The sequence below is a fragment of the Thrips palmi genome, unplaced genomic scaffold, assembly GCF_012932325.1.
Source record: "Thrips palmi isolate BJ-2018 unplaced genomic scaffold, TpBJ-2018v1 HiC_scaffold_15, whole genome shotgun sequence".
Lineage (NCBI taxonomy): Eukaryota > Metazoa > Arthropoda > Insecta > Thysanoptera > Thripidae > Thrips > Thrips palmi.
This window is the reverse complement of record NW_023144624.1, coordinates 8,880,672-8,908,601: the sequence shown is the minus strand read 5'-3', so window position 1 is coordinate 8,908,601 and position 27,930 is coordinate 8,880,672. Positions and strand designations below refer to the sequence as shown.

General features: G+C 62.4%; 3 protein-coding genes across 4 annotated transcripts; 2 read left to right on the top strand and 1 right to left on the bottom strand.

Annotated features, from left to right (window-relative positions):
* The first annotated feature begins 805 nt into the window (after positions 1-805).
* LOC117640984 lies at positions 806-3,710 on the top strand. Its single transcript, XM_034378058.1, has 4 exons — positions 806-826; positions 2,222-2,431; positions 2,522-2,916; positions 2,986-3,710. The coding sequence occupies exons 1-4, from the start codon at positions 821-823 to the stop codon at positions 3,383-3,385; spliced, it is 1,011 nt and encodes a 336-aa protein (XP_034233949.1). The 5' UTR covers positions 806-820; the 3' UTR covers positions 3,386-3,710.
* LOC117641174 (leucine-rich repeat extensin-like protein 3) lies at positions 3,693-13,429 on the bottom strand. The gene is made up of 4 exons (XM_034378314.1): positions 13,320-13,429; positions 10,869-11,620; positions 10,680-10,791; positions 3,693-3,749 (listed from the first exon to the last, which is right to left on the bottom strand). Exons 1-4 carry the CDS (start codon positions 13,377-13,379, stop codon positions 3,693-3,695), a joined length of 981 nt encoding a protein of 326 aa, XP_034234205.1. The 5' UTR covers positions 13,380-13,429.
* LOC117641377 (calcium/calmodulin-dependent protein kinase type IV-like) lies at positions 4,024-27,218 on the top strand. 2 transcript variants are annotated; one of them, XM_034378641.1, is made up of 10 exons: positions 4,024-4,297; positions 18,489-18,595; positions 19,037-19,109; positions 20,238-20,306; positions 23,032-23,187; positions 24,386-24,530; positions 24,796-24,871; positions 24,984-25,143; positions 25,601-25,744; positions 25,942-27,218. In XM_034378641.1, the coding sequence occupies exons 2-10, from the start codon at positions 18,489-18,491 to the stop codon at positions 26,101-26,103; spliced, it is 1,092 nt and encodes a 363-aa protein (XP_034234532.1). In that variant the 5' UTR covers positions 4,024-4,297; the 3' UTR covers positions 26,104-27,218. The 2 variants fall into 2 exon arrangements, with proteins under 2 accessions (XP_034234532.1, XP_034234531.1); XM_034378640.1 differs by lacking the exon at positions 4,024-4,297 and adding an exon at positions 13,907-14,153.
* The last annotated feature ends 712 nt before the right edge of the window (positions 27,219-27,930 follow it).

Sequence of the window (27,930 nt, the reverse complement as noted above, 5' to 3'; positions counted from 1 at the left end):
GACATCCATCTTGTCCGCCACGTCCACCTTGAGCCCGGCGACGACGCACCGGCCGGCAGCACCGCGGCGTCTTCTTATCGAACGGGTAGGCAACCCTGCCGGCGCGGGCGTCGGATGGGCGGCCTAACCTGCAGGGGCCGCGGGGCCGGCATAGCACCTCGCCGACGACGCCACCCATTCATTGCGTCGGCAAGTTTGCTTCGCCGTGCTGCAGGCCGGGCCGGGCCGGCGCCACTCCATCACTTAGGCGGGAGGCCTGGACGGGACGGCGCCGACTGTAGAACACACTGTGGAGCACACAGTGGAGCACGGGGAAACAGGTTGCACGGGGGCGTCCTTGGCCGTCGCCGGCGCGTCTGGCGCAGTGCGGCGTGCGCGGCGTCCGCACCGCAGGCTGGGGCCCGACTCGCACCGCCACGCTCACGCTCTGCCGTCTCGGACTGAACACAATTGAACACGATAAAGTATAACATAGTAATGCCTGCCATGTGTGTCCACATCTATCACCTTGGTAAAAAATAAGTGAGAAACATCGGAAGAAAAGCCCCACTAGAAGTTGCTTTTGGTTTCGACCTGTTTGTTGAAAGACACCTGTAATTTGCGATACCGTGACGTCACAATGTTACGAGTGGCGCTGCGCTCCAGGCGTAGCGCATCACTGTACGCGAATCGGTTGGCCGGGTCACGTGACGACTGCCGCCGGCGCCATTGGCCGAGCGGGATAACCCCGGCACGCTGTTCACTTGTTCCGCGGGTATAAAGTGCCGGCCCGCCCGCCTGGAGCCTCACTCACACGCCTCCGGACGACGCCACAAACGACATGCTGGTGAGTTTTATTTCCCGCTCCAGTTTTTCCCCGCCTGGAAACGGCCGCGGTTCGCGAGTGACACATTAACATAGGCTGGGGAAAATGCTGCGCGGACGCGGCGCGTGTGGAGGGAGTGCTGTCTTTGTTTGTGTTCGCGTTATCCAGTGGCTGGAAAATAGGAAAGGGAAAAGTTGTTTTACTGAAGCTTGGAAGAGCAACGAAAATGGACGGACGTCAGAAGCGACAGTCTTTATGAGTAATGCACGCTGCGGATGTCATTTCTGACTTCCGACGTTTGTCCTCTTTGTCCGAGCATAATACTGTACGTTTTTGTACAATTTATTATCTTCACTTCAATTTTAATAGTTATGCTGACCATTTGCTTTGTGACATTGTTTTCTCTTTACCTGGCCAGTCTGTCCCCAAAGAAAACCCCGATATAAAGTAGCTGACTGAGAGGAAGTAACATTTTAATTTTCACAGCCGTGAGTTTTCACACAGGTAGACCTCAAAAGCTCGCGCCAACGAGACCAGCGCTGGTCAGCGCCATTTCATTACTTCCTTCCCTCCGTCCCGCGGCGGCGATGCGTGCCGAGCCGTTCCGAGCCGGCCGAGCTGTCCGGGGATTCTCGCAATCGCTTCTCCAAATCTGGACGGAGATTAATCGCGGGCAGAGCGCGCCGCCCGCCCCGCCTGCCGCCCAGAGGCCGCCGCCCCACCCCAACCCCCTACCCCCAGCGCCCAGGCGGGCTTCGGCCGGCCTGCTCCACTGCCCCTGACCTTCTCCCCCCCTCCCCCCTCCCCTCGCACACGCCCACGCCTTGGCTGACGCACACACCCTTTGACCCCTTTCCTTCTTCTAACGCTGCGACAGAGGAAGTAGCCCAGTGAGTGGGTGGAGGAAGCGGAAGTGAAAAATGACACCTCCCAGAGCCAGCCGCACGCGGCCGCTGCAGGGAATCGAACCCGCGCCGCAGAGTCGTGAAGTAAACGGGCGTGACGACGTCCAAGCATCGCGCCGTAGCCGTCGAAGGAAGCACACTGGTGCCGAGGGTCGCTCTCCTGGCGCCGTCTCTCTCGCACTCATGGGGCGTTACGTGCAGGTGCGAGAGAGACAGAGCGACGAGAACGACCCTCCGGCAGCCAGTCTCCAGCCCCGCCCGGCCAGCCACTCTCGTCGTAAAGACGGCACCCGCTGCGGCGGACTCTGGAACGACCGCTGGAGCAGGCTGCGGGGCCTGCGGGGCCTGCAGGGTGAGGCGAGGCGGCGCCCCACCTGCGGCTTAGCCACCCGAGCCACCCCAGCCCGCACTCCAGCGCACCTAATGCGACTCAGCGCGGCCGGCGACGGCACGGCACGTGAAAAGGGGTGCATTATTTTTAGCGGGGTTTGGCGGTCTTTGGTGTCCGCAGAGCCGAGGCCCCCACAAGGCCCTGGCCGTCGCGGCGCTGGCCGCCCTGCTCGCGTGCTGCGACGTCCACGCGCGCCACCCCCGCGCGCGCAGAGCGGAGGCCACCACCGAGACCCCCTCCGAGACCTCCACCGAGGAGGTGGAACGCGCCTGCGACAACCTGACGGACGCCAGCACGGCGCAGTGGGCCCGGGAAACTTCGGAGGATGACGTAAGTGGCGCGGAGATAGTGGGAGTTGAATGTTAATGAAGCCCATGTAGTGTAGTACTCACTTGGTGCTCGGTTCTCTGTGATGCGCAGATGATGGCCTTGCTGATGTCGTACGGCGGGCTGCCGTGGCAGGGGGAGAAGGACTCCAAGTACCTGGAGGAGCCCGTCGCACTGCCTTTCCTGAGCCGTCACCCGGTCGAAGAGGTCGACGACGTCGAGGACGAGGATCACAAGGGCGAGAAGGACAACGACGAGGTCAAGGATGTGAAGGACAAGGACGTGAAAGACAAGGACGCGAAGGACGAGGACGGGAATGGCAAGGACGAGAAGAACATGGACGGGAAGGACAAGGATGGAAAAGACGAAAAGAAAGAGGACGAGCCTGAAGACGACGAGGGCGAGGACGACGACGATTCTGATGTGATAGACTACTTCCCTGACTTCTTTGATTCAAACCCAGATGAGTCCATGAAGTACAACTACAGGTAGGTGGTGCAGATGCTGTCTATCCATGTGTAAAAACCCGTCCCTCACGAGGCCGTTGTTCGTGGCAGCGCGTCGGACTTCTCCACCTTCATCCGCGTGGAGAGGGCCATCTCCATCCCGCGCGCGCGGCTGCTGCAGGCCGAGCCGCGGGTGGTCGGCGAGGACGACGACGTGCCCGAGGTGGTGGAGGGCGTGGTGGGCGAGCTGTGGTGGTCGCCGGACAACGCCTGCCAGCACGCGGTCTGGAACCTGGCCTACGTGATGCTGGTGCGGCCGCACAGCCGCCTCGTCACGCGCTTCCAGCTGCTGAAGAAGCAGTGCCTGTGGCCCAACGGCAGCGTCAGCCTGTACTGCGAGGGCCCCGACGCCGCGGCGCCCTTCGACAACCAGGGCAGCGACACCGGCCTGCTCATCGCCGAGCGCCTGCTGGGGCTGCCCGTGCACGTCCGCAACGCCACGGCCGCGTAGCGCCGCGTAGCGCACCGCTTAGTGGTGTGCCGATGCCTCGAAACCGAATCGAATCAATTCGAATCGGGGCACATTCGATTCGATTCGCGTTTTCGCGGAAACGAAGCCGCATTATTTTGGGCCAAATAGCAAAAAAGTGTCCATTTTCTCCCTTTTTTAATTAGACATGAATGGCGTTTATCAACTTCGATTCATCTTGGAATGGAATCAAATGTGCCCTTGTTCGATTCGATTCGAGACTGATCGATTCGCACATCACTATTGGCGCTTTCCGTCATTCTCCTTGTCATCCTTCCGCTAATTAGACTCATACTTTTGTTTTGTTTGAAGTAGTAATCCTCTTGAATCCCTCTTTATTTCGCAGCTGAAAAGTTTTACACGAAGAGCTAACAAATTCAGCACACAGACACACACACACACACACACACACACACACACACTCCACACACACAGTGAAGGCCGCAACAATGTGTGCGGTGCTGGCGGTGGACCGAGCGAGCGGGCCCCTCCCCTCGCGGGGCGTGGCGGGCGTGGCGGGGCGTGGCGGGGCGTGGCGGGCGTGGCGGGGGCCGCGGGGGCCCGCACGGCGCCGCCACTGCCGTCCGCGCGCCCGCGCCGCGCCAGTCTGTGTTCGCCCACGGAGCCGGTCGGTAGTGTCTGCCGCCTCTCTCTCCGCGCCCTGCCCCTGCCGCGGTTCCCGCGTGCTCGCGCGCTTTCCCGCCAAAACGGCCACGGCCGTGCGCGTGCTGGTGCAGCTGGTGCAGAAGCAGGCCGAGATGCCCGTCGTGGTGGCCGTCGCCCCGTCGTCGTCGTCGTGCTGAACGTCGCGCCGGAAGCGGAGAGGGTCGACTTCCTGTATCCCGCTCGTGGCGGCTCGTCGCGCGGACTTGGCGGCGCTGGTCTGATAAAAAGGTAGCGTTGCCACTGCCAGGCGAGCAGCGTCTAGCACCTGCCGCACGCCGCCGGGCGCGGCGGAGGCGTTCTCGGCGGGGCGGGCGGGGCGGGTGGGCAGATAGCGGAGACAAAGTGGGCCCCATTCGCCCGCGAAAACAATCGGCGGCAAACAAACAGGAAGTCCGCTACAGACTAAAGGGAGTGATAATTAACGATTTATGAGCGAGCGTTGCGGATGCTTTCGCCGTGCCTTGCCTTTTCCGGAAAGCCGGGCTGCCAGGCAGTGCGCGCCATTTCTGGCCATTTCCCGCATGTTTGCCCACGCCGCCGTCTGTCTGGCTGTTTGACTAATGTGTCTGTTTCTCGTCGTCTGTTTGTCTTTTTGTCTGCTTTTTCGGTTGGCCCGTCTCACAGTGGGCCAGAAGACCGGTGTCGGCGGCCAAAACTCTAGACGGTTTTTTTGGACTCGAACCGAGCGTGTGACCCCGCCAATGGATTCCTCCTCCGGAGAGCAATCCATTGGTGAGGTCACACGTTCGGCTCGAGTCCCTTTTGGTGACCCTGGAGCTCAAAACGCGTCCGGGATTTTGACCGCCTCCACCGCGGTCTTTTGGTCGACTGCGCGTCTGCGTGCCCATATCCCTTGACTCCGCGGCTAACGGCGTGGGCGTTGGATGCAGCGCGCCGCCGCCGCATCACCATACACTTATCGGTCCAGTTCTCGCGTATCGCTGCTGAATTTTTCATAGCGTCTTTTGCCGCGCGCTCCCCGTGGATACAGGAGAGCAGCCGGAGTCGCTCCCCGCCTGTGACCGTGCCGTGGAGCCACCCGCTGCGTGGCGGGGCGTGGCGGGGCGTGGCGGGGCGTGGCGGGGCGTGGCGGGGCGTAGCGGGGCGCAGGAGGAGAGGGATCCACTGGCAATGCACTGTAGCCTGAGTCCGCCCTGTGCGGCCGTGGTTCTATCTCTCTCGCACCGGTACGGAGCGCCCTATGAGTGCGACAGAGAGACTCGGTATCAGTCTGCTGGCGGAGTAAGGCGACTCTAGCAGGCTCCGGCAGCGTGCCTTCATGGTGCCTCCCCGCGGCATTCCGCGGAGCTGCACCCTCGGAGGAGCGGCGGAGAACAACCGGGAAGAGACAGAAAGAGAGAGGGAGGGATGGAGGGAAGGAGAGAGGGCGATGATTCAATAAGTAACGCGACGCGATCCGTTTTTCCCTCTCCCTCGCGATGAACCGGGCAAGAAAAGCAAAATCAATAAGTCGTTTAACGCTGCGAGGCAAGCTGTTGACTCTCGCGGATTAAGGTCGTCCCCACGACGCGAGCCGAGCCGGGCCGAGCCGGGCCGAGCCGAGCCGAGCCGGACACCGAAGGGAAGCGGAGCCGAGCCCGGCGATCCGCAATGTCAATCTGGATCCAATCCGCCCAGGCCTATGTCTACTGGCCGCGCTGTGGGACAACAAGGAGGCGGAATCAGAGTGGAAACGTGCGGCGGACGAGAGGCAAGAAACGGACCAAACACTGAAGACAGTGCGCTGGTCATCGTTCACCCCGCTACAGTGTGACGGATGAGGGGGTTCAATTTCGAGGAGCGATTGGTGGTTTTCCGAGCGGTGCGCGGCAAAACCGCCGCCCGGAATATGGAGCCAGGTGGCGTCCACGCCCAGGCTGTCCAGGTGGTGCCTCCCTCATCAACTTTGCAGCTGCAGCGCTCGGCAGCGCCGCTCCCAGACCCCCCCTCTATAATGAAGTACGAGTCTCTTTGCGCCAGCGCTAAGCCGGAGGGCCGCCCCGACGCAGAATGCATTAAAACGTCCATTTGGCTGTGTGCGCACACCCTCAAAACCAAACAAACTATTTAAGGCATCACAGAGAAAAGAAGCTGTCATTTACAATATACACAATTTACCAACTGTTTCTCCGCGTGTACTGTTTGCTTTCATTTCCCTTCTTGACGCGTTTCCGAGAGTGTCCCTTCCGACTCAGCGATGTCTCTGGAATGTATATTGCCTCGCAGCAGGGCTTGTGCCCTCTCTGTTTGAGTCTCCCGCGCACGGAGCGTGTGCCTTGTTTCCCTCGTGCCCGCGCGCCGGGGGGCCGGGGGCAGAGGGGGGCGGCGACATCCGCGCTGGACGGACGGCTGGCCCCGCCGGCCCCACTGCAATCAACGCCCCCTGCTTCCCTTCCTATTCCCGTTTGTTTGGCCGACACGGGGACGCGCGGCCGCGTGGCACGCCTCGCCACGACGGCCGGGTCCAGCGGGCCGCCTTCGGCCGCCTCGAGGGATCACCTTGGCGACGATCCTGTCCCTGTCGGCGGCCCTTCAACCTCGCCTTGGCCCCCTCTCCTCCTCTTTGGGAGCGGCGACGACGTGGAACCGAGAGCCCTGCTGATGTATTTTAAACACCGACCCCCCCGCCGCCACGGCGCGCCAGGGCAAGCGAGGGCTCGTCGCCACTATTGGCTGCCGGCTGGTGTCTGAATACCTGGACGTCGACCCTGCCCGCCCTGCTCGGGGACCCACCCCTTCACGCCGGAGTACCCTCTTTGCGAGGCCGACCCGCCGGCCAGCGGCCAGCGAGCAGAGAACCGTGTGTTAACTTGGTGGGTTAACGCGCCCCACCGTTGCCGACACAACAAAACCGAATCCGCGAGCTTGCTTCGCTTCGCCCGTTTTCGCTCAATACCGCGCCATTTCGGAGCCGCGGAAAGTACCTCTAATTTCACAGCCGCGCGCCCTCTAACAGTTTGGACGAAAGTTTTCGGTATGGCGAAACTTTTCCGTCAAGCTGGAGGAGCATGCGCTCGCGCTCCGCCGCCATGCTTCGCTGGGAAATAGCCGACGCTTTTTGCCGCCGCGCAATAACAAAAGCCGCCGTGCAGAAACAAAGAGGAAAACGCAGCGGAAAGCGATAACAACAAATTGAGAGCGCATTAAAGCCATTGTGGCGTTGTCGGCGAAATGCACGCGTCGAGGTATGAGAAACGCGCCCACACTGGTCCGGCCAGTCCATCCACCCCAATCGATGATTAGCCGCCTATTTTTGTCCCGCTTCGCGAACGGCGCCTCGCCTCGCGTGCCGCGCCGTGCGGAGTGCGGAGCGCGGAGCGCCCAAGCGGGCTGGAAGACGCGACGACGCGACGACGCGACGCGGTTGGCGTCGTTCGGCGCTTCAAACGCCCCCACCCCCATGTTCGCCTGAAAGCCCATGCACAGTCCCCTTGCTGACCATCAATCCACTCAATCGATAATGCTGCTGCACGGCGCGGCACGGCGCGGCACGGCCTCCCTCAAGCACCCTGCCGCCATGCACGGGCGTGGCGCCGTGCCGTGCCGCTGCCAGCCAAGCGACTCGGTCGTGCTGCTGCTGCAGGCTGAACACGAGCAAGGCCTGCATCGCTCCGTCTCTCTCACACCTACGCGACGTCCCATGAGTGCGAGGGAGACAGAGCGTCGACAACGCCGTCGCAGCGTCAGCCCGGCCTCCGTAACGGTTGGAAAAATGACGTCCGGGACCGGGTCTCGAACCCGCGGCCCTCCAGCCCGCTGACGCGGCGCTCAGTTCCGTTCGATACCCTGGTGTCGCCTTACAGTGGTCCACCGTCGACCTCGGGGACGTTATTTCTCCCCGGAGCACCCTCCCCTCTCTCCCTGCTCCCCCCGCGCACAGCGCCGCGGGCTGTGCGTGAGCGTGCCGAGCCGCGCGCCACCCAAACGTGCGTATCTGCGCACTTTGGTAATTTATCGGCCCCCCCCTCCCCCGTACTTGCGGACACCAGTAGGCGGGGCACGTTGAGCTGTTCGCGCGCCCCGATCGGTCTGCCGTCGGCTTGGCGGCGTCGGCACGGCGTCGGCACGGCGTCGGCTTGGCGTCGGCTGCCGTCGGCTCGGCCCCGAAGTTTGCTGTGGGATTTAATGTTCGAGGGGCGCAAGCCGTTACTGCGGCCCCCGGAGTGGTCCTGGCTTCAGGGGGTAAACGCTGCAAATTCGTCCGCCAAACGGCGAGGCCTTCGGGAGCCGTCCCGTCGTCGTCTCCGGCTCACGACGGGACGCAACTTTTTGATACCGCCATTTTTTTCCACCATTTTTTTGCGGCTCGCGGCCTCCCCTGCGATTATGCTGTCATTAGCTGGGAAAACGCAAAGTCTGCAGAGTTCGGGAAACTCTCCTCGCCGCCACCGCCACCGGGCTGGGACCGCCCCGCGCCCCGCCATCGACCTGTGGAAAGGAAAGGACTCTTGATTGACAAAGTGGTGGTCGCCTCGCCCAGCCTCGGGGCGCGTGCCGGCCTCGTGCCTCAGCGTCAGTATGTCCGTGGAGAGAGAGCGCCTTGCAGGTAGGCAACGCGCTCCCTTGCAACGCACGGGTGCGGGCGCATGGCCTACCTCGCAGGCGCTCTAGCGCCCGCCGGTTAGGCCACCCGCCCGCACCCGTGCGTTGCAAGGGAGCGTGTTGCCTACCTGCAAGGCGCTCTACCCGGGCGAATGGCTGGCTGCGTGCTACTTTTCAGGGTACGGCCACGGCCTTTAAAACCGAAAGAGTGTTTTTCCCGCGCCACAGTAAGCCCCTCCGTCCGTGGGCTGCGCATAGCGTGCGATCAAGTGCCAAGCGTGGGTCGCACGCCACCGCCAGCGTGACGCCGTGAAGGAGGTAAACTCCAACGAAACATACGCACTCATGTTTACTCAAAAAACTTCTTTTTTTTTAAATTTTCTTCTCAAATTTTTTGGACCAACTCGTTGCTTTTACTACTTTCTGACTTACCATTTTGTGGAATGCAAGTCATAAACGCGAACACTCTAGCCAGGCTCACTCGATGAAATGAAACAGTTCGGAGAGTGTCTGCGGAACAATATGGATCGACCCTGTCCGGTCCGCTTCTGCTTCACCAAACGGCAGCAACAGCAGTCGGCGAGGGGAAGGGGGAGGGGGAGGGGGTGGGGGAGGGGAGGGGCATCGCAGTCCCCGTGTGTCCGGCCACTGCATTGCTCTGCATTCGCTCGGTATCCCCCCCCCCCCTTGCAGCCGCTGCTGCGTCTCCTCCAAGCTGTTCCTTTGCCTGTTCATCACGGCCCAGCAGCGCCCAGTGGCAGTCCACCCGCGTCCCGGGCCGTCCCGTGCGTCCCGTCCGTCCCGACAGAGGGAGGACGCCCTGGGGACCGCCCGACCGCGCGCGACTTTGAATAAAAGTTGGACAAGGGTTAAACGGGGGCTGGGGCGTGCTGGGGAGGGTCGAGGCCACGTAGCACAGTGTGCGCCCTGCGCATCGGGGACAGGTTCGAGTCCCGGCGGAGGCTGAGGTCCAAGGGTCGGGTAGGCGATTGGCCTACTTCGGCGGCGGCGGGCAGTCCCGTCGGTCGGTCGGTCGGTCGTTCTGCGTGGTGGTCTTGGTGGGGCGGGGCGGGGCACCCCCAATGCGATTACCCCTCCGCAAGTTAGGCTCCAGCTACGCACGTGCGAGGCTGGCGCGGAAGCTCGCGACCGGCTTGTCCATCGCGAGGAGGTCCGGCCGGACGAGCCGCATGGCCGCAGGGCGAGCCGCAGGGCCCCAAGGAGGCCGATGGGGCTGCAATTTGAATTTCAAAGCCTCGCCGCGGCCGGTGGTCGCGCCTCGCTCCGCCACGCACGAAGGGAAGGGCGCAGGGCGAAGGGCGAAGGGCGAAGCGAGGGCCCGGCGCGTCGGGGCGGCTCTCGGCACGCCGCAGTGCAGCGAATCCAGCGCCACCTGGCGCCGGAATTTCTGCTTTTCGCGCTCGACGCGTAGTGCGCGGGAATGCCCAGACTGTCTGAGTGGAAAGGCCGCGCGGTGCTTCACGGAGCGCTTCACGGAGCGCTTCGCAGGGATCCCTTCGGCATTGTTTCGCCCGCGGCTTGGCCCGGCCCGGCCCGGCAGAGCGGAGCACAGCGCGGGGCTGAGCGAGCGGCGAGTTGAAAGGCGGAGTGGAGCGCCATCGAGGGCTGCGAGGCTGCGGCCTGTCCTAATTTCCCTGGACAACTTGCGCGGCTTGTGCGCCAAAGTTTGGAGGTGGTCCGGGCGGTTCTAAGTGATTGCTGCTTGCGTGCGGGGCACGGAGCGCTACTGGCGCCACTACTTCCCCGCTGCGGTCGGCAGGCGAACCACCGGGGGCCGCGACGTCCGGCCGTCCCGCCCGACCTGGACCACGGGCGTGTCCCCCTGGGTGTTGAGCACAATCACTCCGGGGCCGGCGGCGAGCGCGGGGGCGGCCGCGGGGGCCGCGGGGGCGCCGGGGCAGTCCACCGCGGGCTGGATCTGCGGAGGGCGAAGACAGACGGACCGGGTGAGCATACACGTTCCTTGCCACGGGTCGCCTTGCCTCACCGACACGTGGACAGGACTCGGCGTCCGGGCAGCAAAGTCGCGGGTTCGAATACCACTCACCTGGCTGTTGACGACGATCACTGGCGGCGGCGGCCTGGGCGGCGGCGGCCTGGGGAAGTAGCCGTAGCGGATGACGGGCTGCGGCACGTACACGACGGTCTTGGTCTTCGCGCTGGGGGCAGAAGCGAGTTGCCAGTGCTTTGTGTTGCGGGACACAAAGACAAGGGGCGAGCTGCACGTTGTACTCACGCTTGTGGAACACACGCAGTCGGGGCTGGCGGCGGTGGGGGTGGTGGTGGGGCCGGCGACGCAGCCGGTGGAGGTTCTGGTGACGAGGCAGGTGGTGTAGACTCTGGTGACGAAGCAGGTGGTGGAGGTTCGGGCGACGAGGCAGGTGGTGGAGGTTCTGGTGACGACGCAGACGGTGAAGGGTCTGGTGGCGAATCAGGTGGTGGAGGTTCGGGCGACGAGGCAGGTGGTGGTGGTTGCGACGAGGCAGGTGGAGGAGATTCCTCCGTAGGTGGGGCTGGCTCTGCCGGCGGTGGACCCGGCATTGTCGGCGTTTCATCTGGTTCGTCGGGAGGTGCTGGGGGCGGCGACGACGACGGCGGGCCCTCCGTCGGCGGGGGCTGCTCGTCGGGCGGCGGGGACGCGGAGGTCGCGGGCGGCTCTGCCGTCGTGGCGTTCCCGGCCGGGGGCAGACCGGTGGGCAAGGACGGCGGGAGCGTCGGCAAGGACGGCGTCGGGACTTCGTCATAGTAGTCGGTGACGGAGTAGTCGGGCGTCGCGTCGTAGAACTCCGGCGTCGTCTGCTCTTGCGGCGCCAGCACTTTGTCGTCCACGGCCTTCTCCTTCTGCTCGGCGTTCTCGGCGGGGAACAGGCGCCGCAGCACGGGGACGCGGTCCAGGATGCGCCGCAGGCTCCAGGGCGAGGACGGCGTCGTCGCCGTCGGCGGCGGCGTCGTGTGGATCGGTGATCGTGCGTCGCTGCACCCCGCCAACTGCGTTAAGAGGAGAAAAACCCCTCTTTACTGAAACTTCATCGGTCTTTGCATTGTAACCAAAGATTCTATCGATCATTTGGCAGGAGTAGGTACAGTCAGGCGTGGCACCAACAACGCCTCCCCTTCCCCTTCCCCTGGCAAACACCGCAGGCCGCGGCTTCGCGACGCTGCGCCCGCCGCCGGGTTCGGTGTTTGCTTTGCCAATAGGTACATCCATAATCGCCCCCCTCCCCCTTCCACTCCACCGCGCGCCCATTCGATTTCGAGTTCGATTGGAGGGCATTGTCGAGATAAAGCGGAGTATGCACAACGCGACAAACACGGCGCAGTCGTATTTCTTTGCGAATGTCGCCCTCCGCCGCAATCATCACCGCTCTGTGCCTGTGGGTGTAGTGACGCCGGCGACTCTGCCCGTGCAGGCCTATTGCCCGTGGCGCACAGCCCACGCGTAATTTGACTGCTGGCCGGCGATGCGAGGCGACAAGGTCACCACATTTGCGTTGGGGTCACTGGATGCGCGCTTGCGTAATGTAATGGGAGCGGCGGCGCCGACAGTGTCGCGGACAGTGTCGCGTCGCGTCACACCTGTGGCGACTGTACGGCACTGTATACCGACGCCGTGTTTGGACTGTACACAGCACAGTGGGCCAGAAGATCGGCGGAGGCGGTCAAAATCCTGGACGCGTTGTGTGGTCAAAAGTTGCTAAATGAGACTCGAACCGAACGTATGACCCCACCAATGGATTGCTCTCCGAACGAGGAATCCATTGGTGGGGTCACACGTCCGGTTCGCGTCCTGTTACGTGACTCTGGAGTTCAAAACCCGTCTAGGGTTTTGGCCGCCTCCACCGGTCTTTTGGCTCACTGTGCACTGTAGCGCACCCTCCCCCAGGTGCTCCCGCGTGCTCTCTCTACTTTATTTTCTTTCGCGGGACTGAACGCTAACAACAGAAGGCCCCGGGGAACTCTCGGGACCGGCGCGCGCGCCTCGACATGCACGCGTTGTAGTTTCCAGGTCTGCGCCTTTTCGAAACTTCGGCATCGGCCCCACGGGAGCGGGGTAGCAAGCCCTATGGCGCCACGGCCACGCCACGGCCCTGCCATGGCGAGCTATCAATTAGGCCGTCCAGCTCCAGCCGCGGCTCCAGCCCTTGCGAGGGCGCTTTAATTAAAACCAGAGGGTACTTAGTTCGCCCCACAGGTAACGCCCTGTGCGTTTCAGGGGGCGGGGCGGCGCGCACGGCGGGCTCAGAAGGCGCGCCGACGCGCCGCGCACCACGGCCACCCTTGACACTTCAGTGAGCTCGACTCAACAAGTCCTCAGACACGCTGCCGACAGCTGAACTGTGTGTGGTTTCGAACCACTGCAGCAACAGATAAGCGTGGCCGTTCACACGGTTGCGTTTGCCGAGAATGACTTTGAGGCAGACGCCTGATTGCGCCGTTCGAACGGCAACCCACCAGGACTGCGATTGTCATAACGTGATAGCAATATAACGACGTGATTTCGCGCTCCGCTTGAGGACTGCGGATCTCAAATACGAGGACAGTCATGTCGACCGAGACAAGGCCTCCGGCCCGCGGTGGGCGGCGGCGGGGCTACCTGAGACTACTCGACGCGCGCTATCTGTTTATCTGCGTCTCGATGGCGGTTCCCCAAAAAAATGAGCACGTCGTCGTCCTGGCCGCTACTCACCGCGGTCAGCAGCACGCACAGCACGGCGCCGGCCGCGACTCCAGTGTGCCGGCCGTCCATGGCTCGTGGCGGCCAGGGGGCGGCCTGCTCCGGGCGCTCCGGGTGCCGCACTCGCCGGACCCTGAATGGAGCGCATCACCGCCACACCGGCCACGCGCTGCAGGCCGCCCACGCACCCGCCTGTCTGTCTGTCTGTCCGTCCGTCCGTCCGTCCGTCCGTCCGCGCGAGGACCTCATCAGCACTGCCGCAAACTCCTGTTGGCGTCGCCGCCATGTCATGTCCGCCGCGGTGCCGCGGTCCTCAGGGAAAGGTCAAATAAGTTTGCTGTCGCTATCGCGCGCCGCGGGGAGTGGAGGGTCCCCTGGGGGGGGGGGGGGGAGGGCAGGTGCCCCGCGCTCAGTGCTGCACTTGATGGCGTGATTTGATTGCCGAGGTGACGCTGGGCGACGCCAAGACGGGGCCGCCCGCCGAGGCGTCCGAAGCCGAAGCCGCCGATAGAGGCGTCCACAGCCGCGGGACGGGGAGGGAAAAGGGGAAGGGGGGGGGGACATCCGAACGCCAGCCAGGCGGCCCTCCCACTTCCCGCTCGGAACAATCAGGCTCTTAGTGTCTGAACGGCTTGTGTCTTCGCTGCGTTCGGCTGCTTGCCTCCGTCCGACAGTGTTCAGATAAGTTTATTCAGCCGTTCTGGTTCCATGTGCGCCGGATCGACGGTCTTCGGACGCTGCCTTGGTGTGGCCTTTCGGCGCCGGGCCCCGGTCTGGTTCGACTTGCAGCCAGCGAGTGGTTTCGGGCCCCTGTCTTCTCCTCCCGGCGACCGTGATCGTTACACGGTAAAAACGGTACCTGGTTTTCCCTGGAAGCCTATGGTAGAGGCATAGGCGATTTCTAGGGAGTTCCTGAAAAAAAAAAGCCAGGAACCGTTTTGACCGCGTTCCACGCGGGTTCTGCGCGTGCGTCGTCTTTCTTTCCCTATCTCACGCCCGTCCCGTCACTGCACCGTTCGACGTTCGACGTGCACACAGCGCGCCACGCAGCCCGAACCAATTTGCCGCCCGATTTGCTTTCCCTCTTTCTTTCCTCTCTGCGTGGCTCTGCCGGCTGGGCTGGCCGGGCTCTGGCCGTGCCGCCGTGCGAGGCGCGCGGTGCGCGAACGGACCAGTACGGACCGAGCGATGCGCGGCGCAATGGAGCGAGATCGCGCAAGGCCGCGCAGGGCCGACCTGCCGTCTCTCTCGCACTGACTCACGGACGTCCTGGGAGTGCGAGAGAGACGGAGTGGCTCAGCACTGAGCAGCGAGCAAGCAGCAAGACGAGTCCGCCTAAAGCCCGCAGGCTGCGTGTGGGCGGTGTGGGTTCGAATCCCCGGAGCTGTGTTGCTTTGCGCAGCCTGGCCGTGCCATGCCCGGCCCTGCCACGACACCGCAGGGACGACCAAGACGGCCAAATTAATTCAAGCACGAGCGAGCTGGGCCCGCTGCTGGGCCGGACCGGCCGGGCTGGCGTCGTCCCCCTCGGCACCTGGCGACCCAAACCTCGCGCCTCAGTGCCAGCGATCCCAGTGATCAATCAGTTGACCCTGATGATGGAGTGCTTGTAGGAGGCGACGCCGTAGCGCCGCAGCAGCAGTAGGTCAGCCACCTCGGCCGGCCCGGCCCGCCGCCTGTGCCTCGCCGCGCCGCGCCTCGCCAAGGTCGCCGGCAACTACTGGCCGCTGCTGCTGCTGCCGTGCCGTGCGCTGGAGGCAGGGAGTCCCCTAGCAGTGCAGCCGCGCCCGAAAGCGCGGCCCCGTCTCCGTCCTCGCCACGCCACGCCTCGCCACGCGTCTTCCGCTCCGCCTGTCCGGCCAGACGCGTGCTGCCCTGGCTTCCGCCTGCGCGGGTTATCGCACTGCTGGCGTCGTTGTTGTTGTTGGTCTTGTTGTTGTTGAGCGGCAAAGCCTGCCGCGGCGTGATACAGCAAATGCGGCACTCAAATGCGTGCATGCTTCGCGCGCCATCACGAACCAGAGTGCATGTGCTTGGTACGCGCGTCTCTCTCTCTCTCTCTCTCCTCCCCCCCCTCTGTATGTGGGCCTATGTGTGCGTCTGTGTGTAATCCTTTATCTCTTCGCGCGCGGCCCGCTGTTAGCAGTGACACATTGTGGGACTGGAAGCGAAAATGTCGGCGCGTGTGTGCCCTCGGAAATACACCCTATTATCGTGAGGACGCCGAACCGCACGTGGCGTGGCGTGGCTTGGTGGTGGGCGAGGGCGCGTGGCTTACAGCGTTAACAAGGTTACGGACGCCGCCGGGCTCTCGGATTCCGTTCGCATTCCACAGCACTCTACTCTATTAGTTTGATACAAAGAGCTAAAGCGCGCGTGTACGCGCGTGTGTGTGTGTGTGTGTGGACGCGCGCTTGCGTGCGTATGTGTGTGAGTTGCAGTGCGTGCTCGTGCATTACTCAATAAAACTTTTCCGTTTATTCAAATTTTAATCAAGATCCCTCGTGTTGTAAACTCGTCATGAAATGGAAATTAAAGCCCGAAGCCGGAGCCAAAGCCCAGAGAGCCGGGAGAGTTCATTAATGTCGGTGGGCGACGAAGCGCCTGGTCCCGGCCACCAAGTGGTGCTGCCGCCCCGCACCGCCCCGCCCCGCCCCGCCCCGCCCCGCCCCGCCACCTCGCGTCGGGCGTGTCATTGTTCTTGGCGCGGAGTGTGTCATTCTAAAATAACGCGACGGAATAACGCGCGAAGCTCCCCCCCCCCCCCCCCCCCCCGCTGAGCTCTCAACTTTTAATGAGGCGGAAGTCCAACTTGGTCGACTTGGAGCCGAGCCGGAAATGCAGTGACGCAGCGGCCGGAAAGACGCTCAGCACGCCGACAGAGGAGCGGACGGTGCGGCCGCCGCCGCCAGGTGGGAAGGGAAAAAGTGACGAGGAAAAAGAAAAGCCCGCTCCGCTGAGCCTCGTTTAAGAAAGAAGCGCGAAATTAAACCGCGTCCCCGTCAGACGCAGGGCCTCTGCGCCGCAAGGTGCTTGCCCGGCGGCGTGCGTTGGGAGCCGCCGCCGCCGCGGAGCAGCGAGCTGAAGCAGTGTAGTGGCTTAAGTGGGTCGGCGGGGCCAAACGCGCTCGTTGACAAGTCGAGGAAGCGTCCAGAAGCCGCACCGGGCCGCACCGGGCTTGCATTGCCTTTCTCGGCACGCCGGGCGTCGCGTCGTCAGGAGAACGCGTCTCGCGTCTCGTATGCGTGCGTGTGTGTGTGAGAGTGTTCCCGACGGCCATGTCAGAGTGGCAGGCGCGACAGGGGCGTACGTACGTCGGCCGCCAGCACGCTGCTTGCACGCCACAACGCCGAGAACGGCGGCGCCGTTTTCGAATCCCAGACTGCGCCGCCTATTTTGAAACAGTGTCAAGTAGTGGGCTTCGGCCGCCTTTGGCCGCCAGTGTATCATATCAAGGACACGCCGCCTTTTATGCCGTCGCATATCGAGCCGATGGGGTGGAGCGCGAGGAGCGGGGCGCGGTCGGGGCGCGGGCGGGGCGCGGTCGGGGCGCGAAGGAGAGCGCCCGGCAGGTAGGCAACGCCAAGGCGGGGCGGCCCCCACGTTGCCTACCTGCCGGGCGCCTCGGGTCGGGAGGGTGACGCCGACGCCGAGACGCGCCGCGCCTCCTCCTCGAGTGTCGAGTGCCCCCTCCCCTGTCTGGCGGCGTGCACCACACCGTGCGCTGGCTGCAGGCCAAGCAGGCCAAGCAGGCCACCCTGCTGACGTGCTTGTTGTTGCCGCCAGCAGCACCCCAAACACACACACACACACACACACACACACACACACACACACACACACACACACACACACACACACACACACACACACACAGCCTGCGGCGACCTTGAGCTTGAGCCGCGCGGCACGGTACCGTTTGCCGCCGATCAGCCAGCCCGCTGTTGAGCGGCGCGGCCGGAGCGGGGTTCGATTACGAGCAGGGGCTACGGCGACGCGGTTTTGTTCCTGCCGTTTTTGATGTTGTTTTTGTCGCACTTTCCCGCGCGGAATGCTGCGCGGGGACACGGCACGGCCCGCACTCTACCGGCCGAATTAGCCACTCCACCGGCAGGCGCTGGCCGAGCGCGGTGCATACTGTACTCAGGTGTTAATGGGTTTCCCCGTGGTAGTTCTTTTTTTTTCCGCCGTCCGTTCTTTCTGGTTTCCATACACGCCGGGACGGAAAAAGAATGAAGGTCTGTGTCTGTGTGTGTCCATGTGACGCCGTATGCAGCGCAGCAGACACAGCCGGCGCCGCCCAGCCGCCAAATATGTCCCCCGATGACGCACGTGTTTTGTGTTGACATGCAGGCGTGCCTGCAGGGAGGGCCCGCGGAGGGGCCGGCCCTAATGGACGATTAAAAATAGAGTAACGAGCATCTCTCGCTTTCTGGCGGCAAACGGAGTGCCTGAGTGCTTTTACGCAAGTGAGAACGCGGCTTGAGGTGTCTGCATTTCTTAAACGGTGAGCGCCAGGGATACACCGCGTCGTCAAGCAACTTCCTCCTAAAATTCAACTTCTTTACTTTTTTTTCATCCAGTGCAACACCGTCGCGTGGCTCTCGCCGTTTACGGGAATTGGTCGCTCCGCGATAAACTTTTGCCAAGTCCGCGCTCCTTCACTTACGGTGTCGCGCCGCCGGGAGTCCCTTTGGGCTTCTAATTGGCTGCGTGGCGCGAGGAGCGCGAGGCGTGCGTTAGTTTTGGCAGTGCGGCGCGGGGCCGCGCAAATGGGGCGCCTCGAGCGGTGCGCCTCGAGCGGCCTCAAGGAGGGTCTCGGGGAGGATTACCTCGAGCCACGTCGCCAGAGAGAGACTCGTCTCCGCGTCTCCGCCACCGAGCTCATCACCCAAGCAGTCAACGTGTGGGGCATGCCGATGCTCCGACAAATGTATTTTACAGCTCTATCTCTCTCTCTCTCTCTCTCCTCTCTCTCCCCCTCCCTCTCCTCCTCTCTCTCTCTCTCTCTCTCTCTCTCTCTCTCTCTCTCTCTCTCTCTCTCTCTCTCTCTCTCTCTCTCACGCGTGGGATGACGGGGAGGAAGACAAATGTGGTGTGGCGGCCAGCGGCCAGCGCGTGACCATGTTTGCGGCGGTGGTGTCGGCCTGTCGGCACTCATGTTGTTCTCGCGGTTTGCAGATGGTGGAGCTCGGGTTGCCGCTCGGACCGCCGGCGGAGGGCGGCGCGGGGCGCGCCGCAACCCGGCACCTGCACGACAGCTACATCCTCGGGGAGCTGCTGGGCAGGTAAGCAGAGCGTAAGCAGAGCGTAAGCAGAGCGTCCATGAAGGCCATTTTTCGACTTCGTCGTCACGACGCGCGTGCCGGCGTGAAAGCGTGCCGGACTGGGTGACCACCACGCCCGCGGTCATTTTTTTTTCCAAGTTCGCGTGCAGAGTTTTGACGCTTGTGTTGCTCTGGTAACCGAGCCCAGCCTATATCCGTTGCTAATTTCTAAATTGGTGTGCACGACGTCCCCGCCGCCGAAATATAGCTCCGGCACGAGCGTCATGTTGAAACCAGACAGTGGCGCCCGGCGCCGCAAGGCCGACTCGCTCGCCGACAAGAAGGCCTGCTGGAGGGAGGCCCTCGTTTTGCACGGCGTCAGCGCTCCGCCGCCACCAGGCCGCCACCCCCAGCCGACGGCGCCACCATGATTAACAACTCTGTGTTTTTTTTTTCTGGCAGGGGAGCCACCTCCACGGTCTACAAGTGCCTGTTCAAGGGGAAGCGGGAGTGCGCCTGCAAGATCCTGAAGAAGGTAAGAGCGCGAAGCACGGGTCAGAGAGGCGGACACAAAGGGAGGAATCTTCTCTCCGCTGACTCGTCCGGCTGGGCTGGCTCGGCTCGGCGAGCGCGGAGGGAAGCCGTCTGCTTGTCGGCGCGTCTGCCCGCAATACGCTTCAATTAAATAATCCAGCCAGGGCAATCCCCCCACCCCGCCACTATCAAGCGTGGTTGCTCCCAGTTCGCCCGCCCCGGCCCGCCCCCTCAGATAATGAAATAGCGGAATTGGGCGCGCGGGCCCCAAAATCGCGACGTCATCAGACTGGTAATGGAATTTCGCAAGAATAAAAATCGAGATGGCTTGTTTGGACGGGGCGGTACACAGTGGAAGGAGCAGGGCGCTGCCCGCGCTGCCCGCGGGGCTCGCCAGGGTTTTCGGGGGGCGTGGAGCGGCGTGGGGCGCCGGAACGAAAAAAGTAACCACACAGAACGCGGCGACGCGGCCGCAGTACTCCCCCCTAATGGGACGTCGTCGCGGACCCCGCGGGCTGCAGGCTGGCACGCCGGAACGAGGTCATGTCGGTTTAATAATGCATCTCGTATTTCCCGTTCGTTCTCCACCCCCCGGGGCCATGGGCCATGGGCTGCAGGCCCTGTAGGGCGTGTCTGTAGCCACGGCCAGCCGGCCCGGAAGTTTCGGGACGTCGAGGAGGGGGGAGGAGGAGCCGGGGATGGGTGTCCGTGGTCCGGACGGACCTTCTGTCGGAGAAAAGTTGAGCCTTGCTGACCACGACGGTGGCCTTGGCGCCCTCCTCGCCGCCCCCGGGGCCCGGATTGGCCCGGACTCGACGCGTGTGGCGCGGCAAGGCGGCGGGCGTTAGGCGGCGGCAGTAACTCGCCACCGCCGGAGTACTCCCCCTCCCCCTTCATCTCCCTCGCGTTTACGGGGGCAGTTAAGGGTCGCCGCTCCTGGCGCTTCGAGGCTGCTGGGCGAGCGCGGCTCCAGCGGCTCCAGCGGGCTGCTCCTGGAGCGTCCAGGGCCTTATCCAGCGCCCGTCACCGGCAGCCCTGCCTGCCTGCCCGGCCGCCGCCTGTGGGCGGGCCTGCGTGTAATTAGTTTTACCTAAATCGTTTTACCGGCTAAGACTGTTTTGGTTTGCAGTCGGCGCTGGACCGCCGGAGGGTGGACAACGAACTGCCGGACCTGCGCGAGCTGCGCCACCCGAACATGGTGAGTGGAGAGTGGAAACACAAACGGGACGAGCGCCTTTTCCGCTCAAAAGTTGATGAATTCCAGGCATTCCAGCGCTGCGGGTTGAGCTTCTCCGCCCTCGTGGTTGCCGTAGCACCGCGTGGCACGGCGTAGCACGGCCCGGGCTGCCGCGCCGCGGCGCAGTAGACATGTGTGTTTACCACACGACGGGCACGATTGGCCCTATCAAGCGGCGACCTCCAAGGCCGCGACCTTGAGGGCCTGCCCGCCTGGCCGGGGGCCTGGCCGGGCCCGCGACTAGGGCCAAGGGCCGAGGCAGTGACCGCGGCGGGTCAGGCCTTCACGCCGCACAGTGGGCCAGAAGACCGGTGGCGGCGGCCAAAACTCAAGACGCGTTTTGAGCTCCAGAGTCGCTAAATGGGACTCGAACCGAGCGTGTGACCCCACCAATGGATTGCTCCTCGAACGAGGAATCCATTGGTGGGGTCACACGTTCGGATCAAGTCCCCTTGAACGACTCCGGAGCTCAAAACGCGTCTAGAGTTTTGGCTGCACCCCCTGGTCTTCTGGCCCACTGTGCGCCGCCAGGCCACCGGGCCGAACGCCCACAACAATCCGACCGGGCAGGGCATCCTGGCTTGGAATAAATCGAATACAGTCTCCCTTTGTGGCGTGGCGCGGCAAACTAGTCCCGGGTACTCAGCGATGCCGATCAGGGCGGCGGTCGCCCCGGCAGCGCCCCGGACAGCCGCGGGCCGACGGACAAGGGCTGAAGGGCTAACGCTTGGCCTGCTGATGAAAGTTTCATCGGCGCGCCCCCCGCCCCCCCCCCCCCCTCCCGCCCCGCCTTGTTACATCCGCCGAAAGCGACGGCAGCCTTCTGTCAGCCTGACAAAACCATCGTTCTGGACGAGACAAAAGAGTGAAATAGATCTGCGAGCACTGGGTGTTCTTTTTTTTTTTGCCACGGAGGGGCTGCTTGCCGAGTTTTGCTTTTCGAGGGGCGGCATCCCATCCCGTTAGGGGCTTTTCCTATCGGCGCGGCCCACGCTCTGCGGCCGGCTGGACGCTGTGCACGCGCGCGCACCGAATAAATCCCACGCGCCAGCCGAATCAAAAACGGAAATCCCCATAAAGCGGCGAAATATTGAAATGTGTGCCGGCGCGCCGGACTGAGTGGGGCCGTGGGACCACCTCGCCTCGCCGAGACGGGGGGCCGGGCCATCCGGGCGACACACGGACGCCCGACACGCCGACCTGCACAGCATCGTTATTCGCAGGCAGGAGGGCCGCATGCATTATTCACAGCAAGACAGCGTTATTAGCAGTCGGCACGCCAAACGAGTGGCGCCGAGCGTGGGCGTGTGTGCGGTGCGATCGGAAGAGGGGTGGGGGAAGGGGAAGGACACGCCCTATGCCAACCGGGTCACCAATCCAGGTTGGCCCCATCGCGCTGGAGAGTACCCCTCCCTCCGCCCCTCCCCGCCCCGCGCGACGTGTTTCCATTGGAGGTGTCCCATGAATCACCATGAGCAAGGCCCTCGCGTCCTCAAGGAAGGAAGAGGAGCGAAAAGGGAAAAAAAGGACACTTGCAAAAATATCCTGGTGGGAAGATAACCTGCCAGACTGAAGCGGCGATGAATCGGATTCTTTCCTCCCCGCCGTGCTTTTTGCCGCGGCTACTCGCGGGGAGTGAGACGCATCTCTCATTCATGAGGGGCTCCTCCTCCTCCAGGATCCTGTTTAGCCATTCCCGCCCCTTTTTAAGACGCTTGTTTACATTAATTTTTTAACGCCGCTCGTCGAGCCTCGCCGGAAGGCAACCCACCCCACCCCCACCCCCGAGGTGGGCAAGCGCGCGGCCCGTTTCATCCTGGCCCGGGGCGTCATTTTCTCGGCCGAAAAAAAAGGGCAAATACGAAAACAAAACAACGCGACACGACCCAAACCGAAACGACGGCAGCCTTCGCCGGCCTTCGCCCTTCCAAAGGACACCCCGAGGGGCGCGGAATGATGAATGCTGTTTGCGACACTGTGGGGCGTGGTAAGTGGCTCGCTGAAGCGGCGCTGCAGCCGCCACACTGCCGAGTGCCTGGCGTCTGGCTGCCCTGCCTGCCAGCCCCGCCAGGCCGCCACAGTGCCGTAAACGCGTCCCGGCAAATGTCACACCGCAAAGCGCCGCGCCATTCCGCTCACGGATTTCATTCGTTCTTTCTTTCCCTTTTCCCGCGCGAAAATCCATCTCCCTTCGCTTTTTGCGCGCGGTGCTGCCACTCGGACAAAGCGCGCCATTCTTTTCTGGCGCGGGCCGAACCGTCGCCGGCACCGGAACCGAACCGGAACCGAACCGGAGGCGGCCGAAGCCGAACCGGAAAGGCTCTGTGGACAGGGAGGGGGCCTGGAGGGTGGCTCTCCTCGAGGGCCTTGACATTAATATTCAAGTGTTGTTCCTTTTTTTAGACAACCCACTGACCCAACCGAAGCGCTGCCATGTTTCCCACGTAGTCCTATCCGTTTTCCCCTGACGCCTTCGAGTCCAAGCCCTGCGGGTCCCGAAGGACCGTCGCTCTGCCTCTCTCCCACTCATGGGGCGTCCCGCAGGAGTGCGAGGGAGACAGACAGCGTCGGAAGGGTCCTTCAGAAGGCTGGGGAGGCGCCTGGGGGCAGCAAGGGTGGCACGTGGACACGCGTGCACGGCACGGCCCGCCCCCAGGCGCCTCACGGCCTGCTCCGCTTGCTGCAGGTGGAGATCCGCGACGTGTTCGAGACGGCGGACGAGCTGACGCTGGTGCTGGAGCTGGCCGAGGGCGCCGAGCTGCTGGAGCGCATCGCGGAGAGGGGCTTCTACTCGGAGCAGACGGCGGCCAGGGCGGTGCGACAGATCCTGGGCGCGCTGCAGGTGAGTCCCATTTCTGTTTCCATCAGCCACGCCTCTGTGTGTGTGTGTACAAACTCGCAGGACTCACACATACCGACGGAGCAACAACCTTGAGGCGCACAGCCCGCAGCCAGCCTAGCCTCTCCCTGGTTGGTGTCTCACAAAGTAATGTGTGTCTCCGCTTCTGTAAACGTTTCATATGCGCGCATGTGAAACTCGGGCCGAGGTGTTTGTACTAGAAGTGACACATAATGTCTCGTGGCCGGCTCTCTGTGTTTGCAGGAGGGGTGTGTGTGTGTATATATATGTGTATGTGTGTGCGTGAGAGAGAGAGAGAGAGAGAGAGAGAGAGAGAGAGAGAGAGAGAGAGAGAGAGAGAGAGAGAGAGAGAGAGAGAGAAACGCGTTTACAGTGGCGGAGTGGTTGACCTTTCGCATGAGTAGGCCCCTCGCCCATTACCCCCCCTCCCCCTTCCACGGCGCGGGTTTGTCACAGGCGCTGATCAAAGGGCCGGATGGCGCGAGGCGCCCAGGCGGCCGCAGGTGGGACAAGGCACCGCGCGAACCGCCACACGGCCCGGCCGACGAGACGGGGCCGCGAGACGGGGTGACGGGGCGGGGCGACGAGACGGGGTGACGGGGCGGGGTGACGAGGCGACGCGACGCGGAGAAAGAAAAGCCCGGAATGGAGATGCGGCGGTGGAGGCGAAGAATGCAGCGAGGGCGGCGAGGCGTATTTCGGCGGTCGGGATGACAGTAGCCGTTTCTCGGCTCGAGACCACAGCGCCACAGGCGCCACAGGCACGCCGCGGCGCCGTGAGGCTGGCGGAGGCTGGCGGGCTGTGGGGCTGTGATGTGCCTCCCCCTGCGCCCCGGCTGGCCGGCGTCCCCGCTTCCGGTGCTAGGAAGTGCCGTCGGCCCGGGTAGGCCAGGGTTGGGGGTCGCGCGGCCCCGGCGCGGCCGCTGCGACACTGTCTCCATCTCGTCGAGGGACGCCCCCACCCCCTACTCGCAGGCCTGTAACGGCGGCGCCCTCGCCACTCTCTCTCTCTCTCTCTCTCTCTCTCTCTCTCTCTCTCTCTCTCTCTCTCTCTCTCTCTCCCTGTCCGCCCCTCCAGGCAAGCAGCACGACACCTTCCAGGCGACGAGATTGCCTTGGTGACGGTCTTGGTGACGGTCTTGGCGAGGCGCAGCAAGTTGATGTTCGTTGCTTGTCGCAGTGCTTGCATTCGCGCGGCCACGCCCACCGCGCGCTGCGCCCCGAGAAGCTGGTGTTCGCGTCCGAGGCCGAGGAGGCGCCGCTCAAGCTGCTGGCCGTCGGGCTGGGCGTCAACCACCTGCTGCCCACGGCGCCGCCGTACTGCGGTGAGTAGCCCCCAACGCCCTTCGCGGACTGCCGGTCGCTACGGTGAAAGACTTCGACGATACTCCGTGCTGGCGAGAGCGACCAAGTGGCCACCGACAAAAGCCACTCGCGCCTGGAGTATCGGGGGTTTGTCTCTTCAGCGCCTGGCGGGCCCGGCGGGCCTGCGCGGCCCCTTGATGATGGTGCACTGCTCCGGCCGGAGCGCCGCGAGGCACGTAGACAGTTGAAACGTGTGGCTTTCATTTCCTGCGTTTGTGTGTGCAGCCCCGGAAGCCAACAAGGGGGAGGGGGCGGGCCCCGCCTCGGACATGTGGAGCCTCGGGGTCGTGGCGTACATCCTGTAAGTCGAGCCAGCCGGTCGGCCGGCCAGGCCAAGGCGGTCAGCCTGCCCATTCTGCGACAAAAGGTCCCGCCCCATTGTCCAGTAAACTGTCCCTTTCCCTTCTGTGCAGGCTGTGCGGCTTTGAGCCCTTCGCGTCGGAGAACGGCGGTTCGTCGTCGGGCCAGCCCGGCCAGGGCGAGCCCACCGAGCCCCTCGGCCACCACGCACTGCACTTCCCCGGGCCCTGGTGGGACGAGGTGTCGGACAGCGCCAAGGACCTCGTCACCCAGGTCTGTGTCCGTCCTCAACCTGCCACGGCCGCACAGTGGGCCAGACAAAACGGACAAAACTCTGGACGCGTTTTGAGCTCCAGAGTCGCTAAATGGGACTCGTACCGTACGTAGTGACCCCACCAATGGATTCCTCGTTCGGAGAGCAATCCATTGGTGGGGTCACAAAGTTCCGTTCGAGACCTGTTTAGCGACTCTGGAGCTCAACACGCGCGTAGAGTTTTGACCGCCTCCAGCCCACAGTGGGCCGGCCGGGCCGCCTGTGGCGTAGGCAACACGTCGGACCGCGGTGCGCGCTCGCTGCCCGCCTCGCCATTACCATTACCATTAAGGGCTAGACCACACATGATCGTATGCCATTTCGGGCCCGACACATGCCCGCCTGCACTGCAAAACGCCGGCGTCCCGTCCGCCCATTACCATTGCCGCTGACAGTGTGCCTGCCTCTGCCCCGCAGCTCCTGCAGGTCGACCCCGCCAGCCGGCCCACCGCGGAGGAGTGCCTGCAGCACCCCTGGGTCCGCGGAGACACCCCGCGCACCCAGCACATGGACGCCACCGTGCGCTCGCTGCGGGAGTTCAACGCGCGCAGGAAGTTTAGGGTGAGTAGCGAGGAGTATAGCGACGGTCGGGCCCTCAAAGGGCACCCGAATCAAACACATCCTATGGCCAGGGCGTATGGCCCACCGCTGGAGTCCCTCGGCGACGGGGTAGCGGCGCGGCGGCGGCGATACTCCCCGCGTGGCCTGGAGGTGGTGACGATAACGCGGTAGTGACGTGTCTGACCGTTCTGCTGCAGGCCGCGACGCAGGCCGTGGTGGCGACGCAGCGCCTGGTGTCCCCCGAGAAGCGGCTGTCTCGCGTGCTGGGGCCGCTGGGGCCGCCGAGCCCCCAGGAGGAGGCCCCCGCCGCCCCGGCCGCCCCGCCCAGCGTCCACGACGACAAGCGAGGCAGGTGCTGAGCGCTCGGCCCTGCCAACCTACCTGCCTTCACACCTGCAGCGAGCGTGTGCCAAACAAATGATTACGAGTCTGTGATGAGGTTGTCGTGAGTGTGTGTGTAAATGAGCGCGTAAGTGTGTGCGAGTGCGAGTGTGTGTTTCTGGGGCTGGGGTGTGAAGGCGAGCCATGCTTATTCCTTCAACCCTTTTTAAAGATTTCTCCTCTCTTTTCGGAGTGCTGGCGGCGCGCTCTCGGAGGGCGTTCGTGCCGGTTGGGTGAGGCTGCCCTGGGCTGCCCGCGGTGTTATCAGACTGAGCTAGTCAAATAAGGAAATTGAGAGAGTGTGTGTGTTCTGTGTGTTGTTGGATGGTGCGGTCGCGGCCAAGCAATGCTAGTGAAGGTAAAAAGACGTTGCCTGGAACGTGAACTTTGTGGAAGCCAAGAGGATTATACTTCTTTTTTGCTGATATAAATAGCCTTCCATATTTTACCCATCTCTTCTTGTCATTCTTTGAGGCAATTTGGCTCATATCTTTATTTATGGTTGTGTGTAAAAATTTAAATTTTATTTATTTACTACTAGAATGAATGAGGCTGGAAGAGCCATATCATTTGCAGAGGTGGTTTGTCATTCTGAAAATGTCCCCATAGTCAACAATATTGGGGGAGTAAGTTCAAGAAAAAAACAGTCCCATTTCCATAATTTTATTTCTTGAGGGATGCAAGACAAAATTTTACAATTTGTAACTTCCACTTCAATATTTTTTTTGCCACAACTTTAGTTTTTCTTGTTGTAATTGAAGTCTTTCAATGTGTGTATTTTAATGTAATTGTGATTTTATTCTTAATTGAAGTAGCGTTTTAAATGAGTATTCATTTAGCGTATCTCAGGTACATTTATTTTATTTATTTCTGCACTGCGTGCGCTAGCCAAAAATACAACGGTGTACCTACAAACGCACCAAGATCTCTAATTTAATCGTGTGTTACTTTTCTAATGTTGCCATAATTTTTGGATATTCTAGTAGGCCCTCTGAATGATAATATTCCAATCCTAATATTTCTCATCAAGCTTTCGATGTATTTTCGTCTCAGTGTTTCCCATTGTATTTCAATAAACATATCCTGATCGTGAGGTAGCTTCGTTCTTTGCGTGAATACCCCCCAATCCAAGAGACAGTGCGAGCCACAGTGTCTGCGTGGCGTGGGGTACGTCCTTTCTCAGCAGGGAGTATCCGCACAGCAGGCCCCAGGTCCCCAGGTGCAGCATCCAGTTCCGTGTTCTGCTTCTCGGCACAGAGCAAAATAAAACGAATTTAGGCCAAAGATGCCATAGAACGCGCATCAGGAGATCAGTTTGATCGCAACCACTTTACTTTATTTATTATTCCAGTAAAAAAAGCTGAGTCCTAAAATTGCACCAAAACTCCTGAAGATCGAGTAACTCTATGCACTTATATGTCCGATATTGCAATGCAAAAAACAAAAATACAAAATTACGTTTCTTAATAAAAGCCGAAATACACAGTTCGTAACTGCAGGGGATGGGACGAGAGGTGGGCGATGTTCACACGACTATCAACGACGCGCCTTTATTGTGTTATTTCGTTGTTTTCTTCGGCGCGCGTGGGAATACACTTGCGATGACCCACGCTGTTTTGGAACTCAATACCAATTTATCTTGCGGCCTACTCAAACGCTAGAGGTCTGCTGAGGCCTACAGCGCTGATGATGATGATGATGGTGTCTAGTCTTGGAAACACGGTTTATCGTCGCTTCGTGGACTTGCCCTCTCGTAGTAGTGTCCACGCCTAAGGCAGTGGATGAGTGGATACTCAAACGAGTAC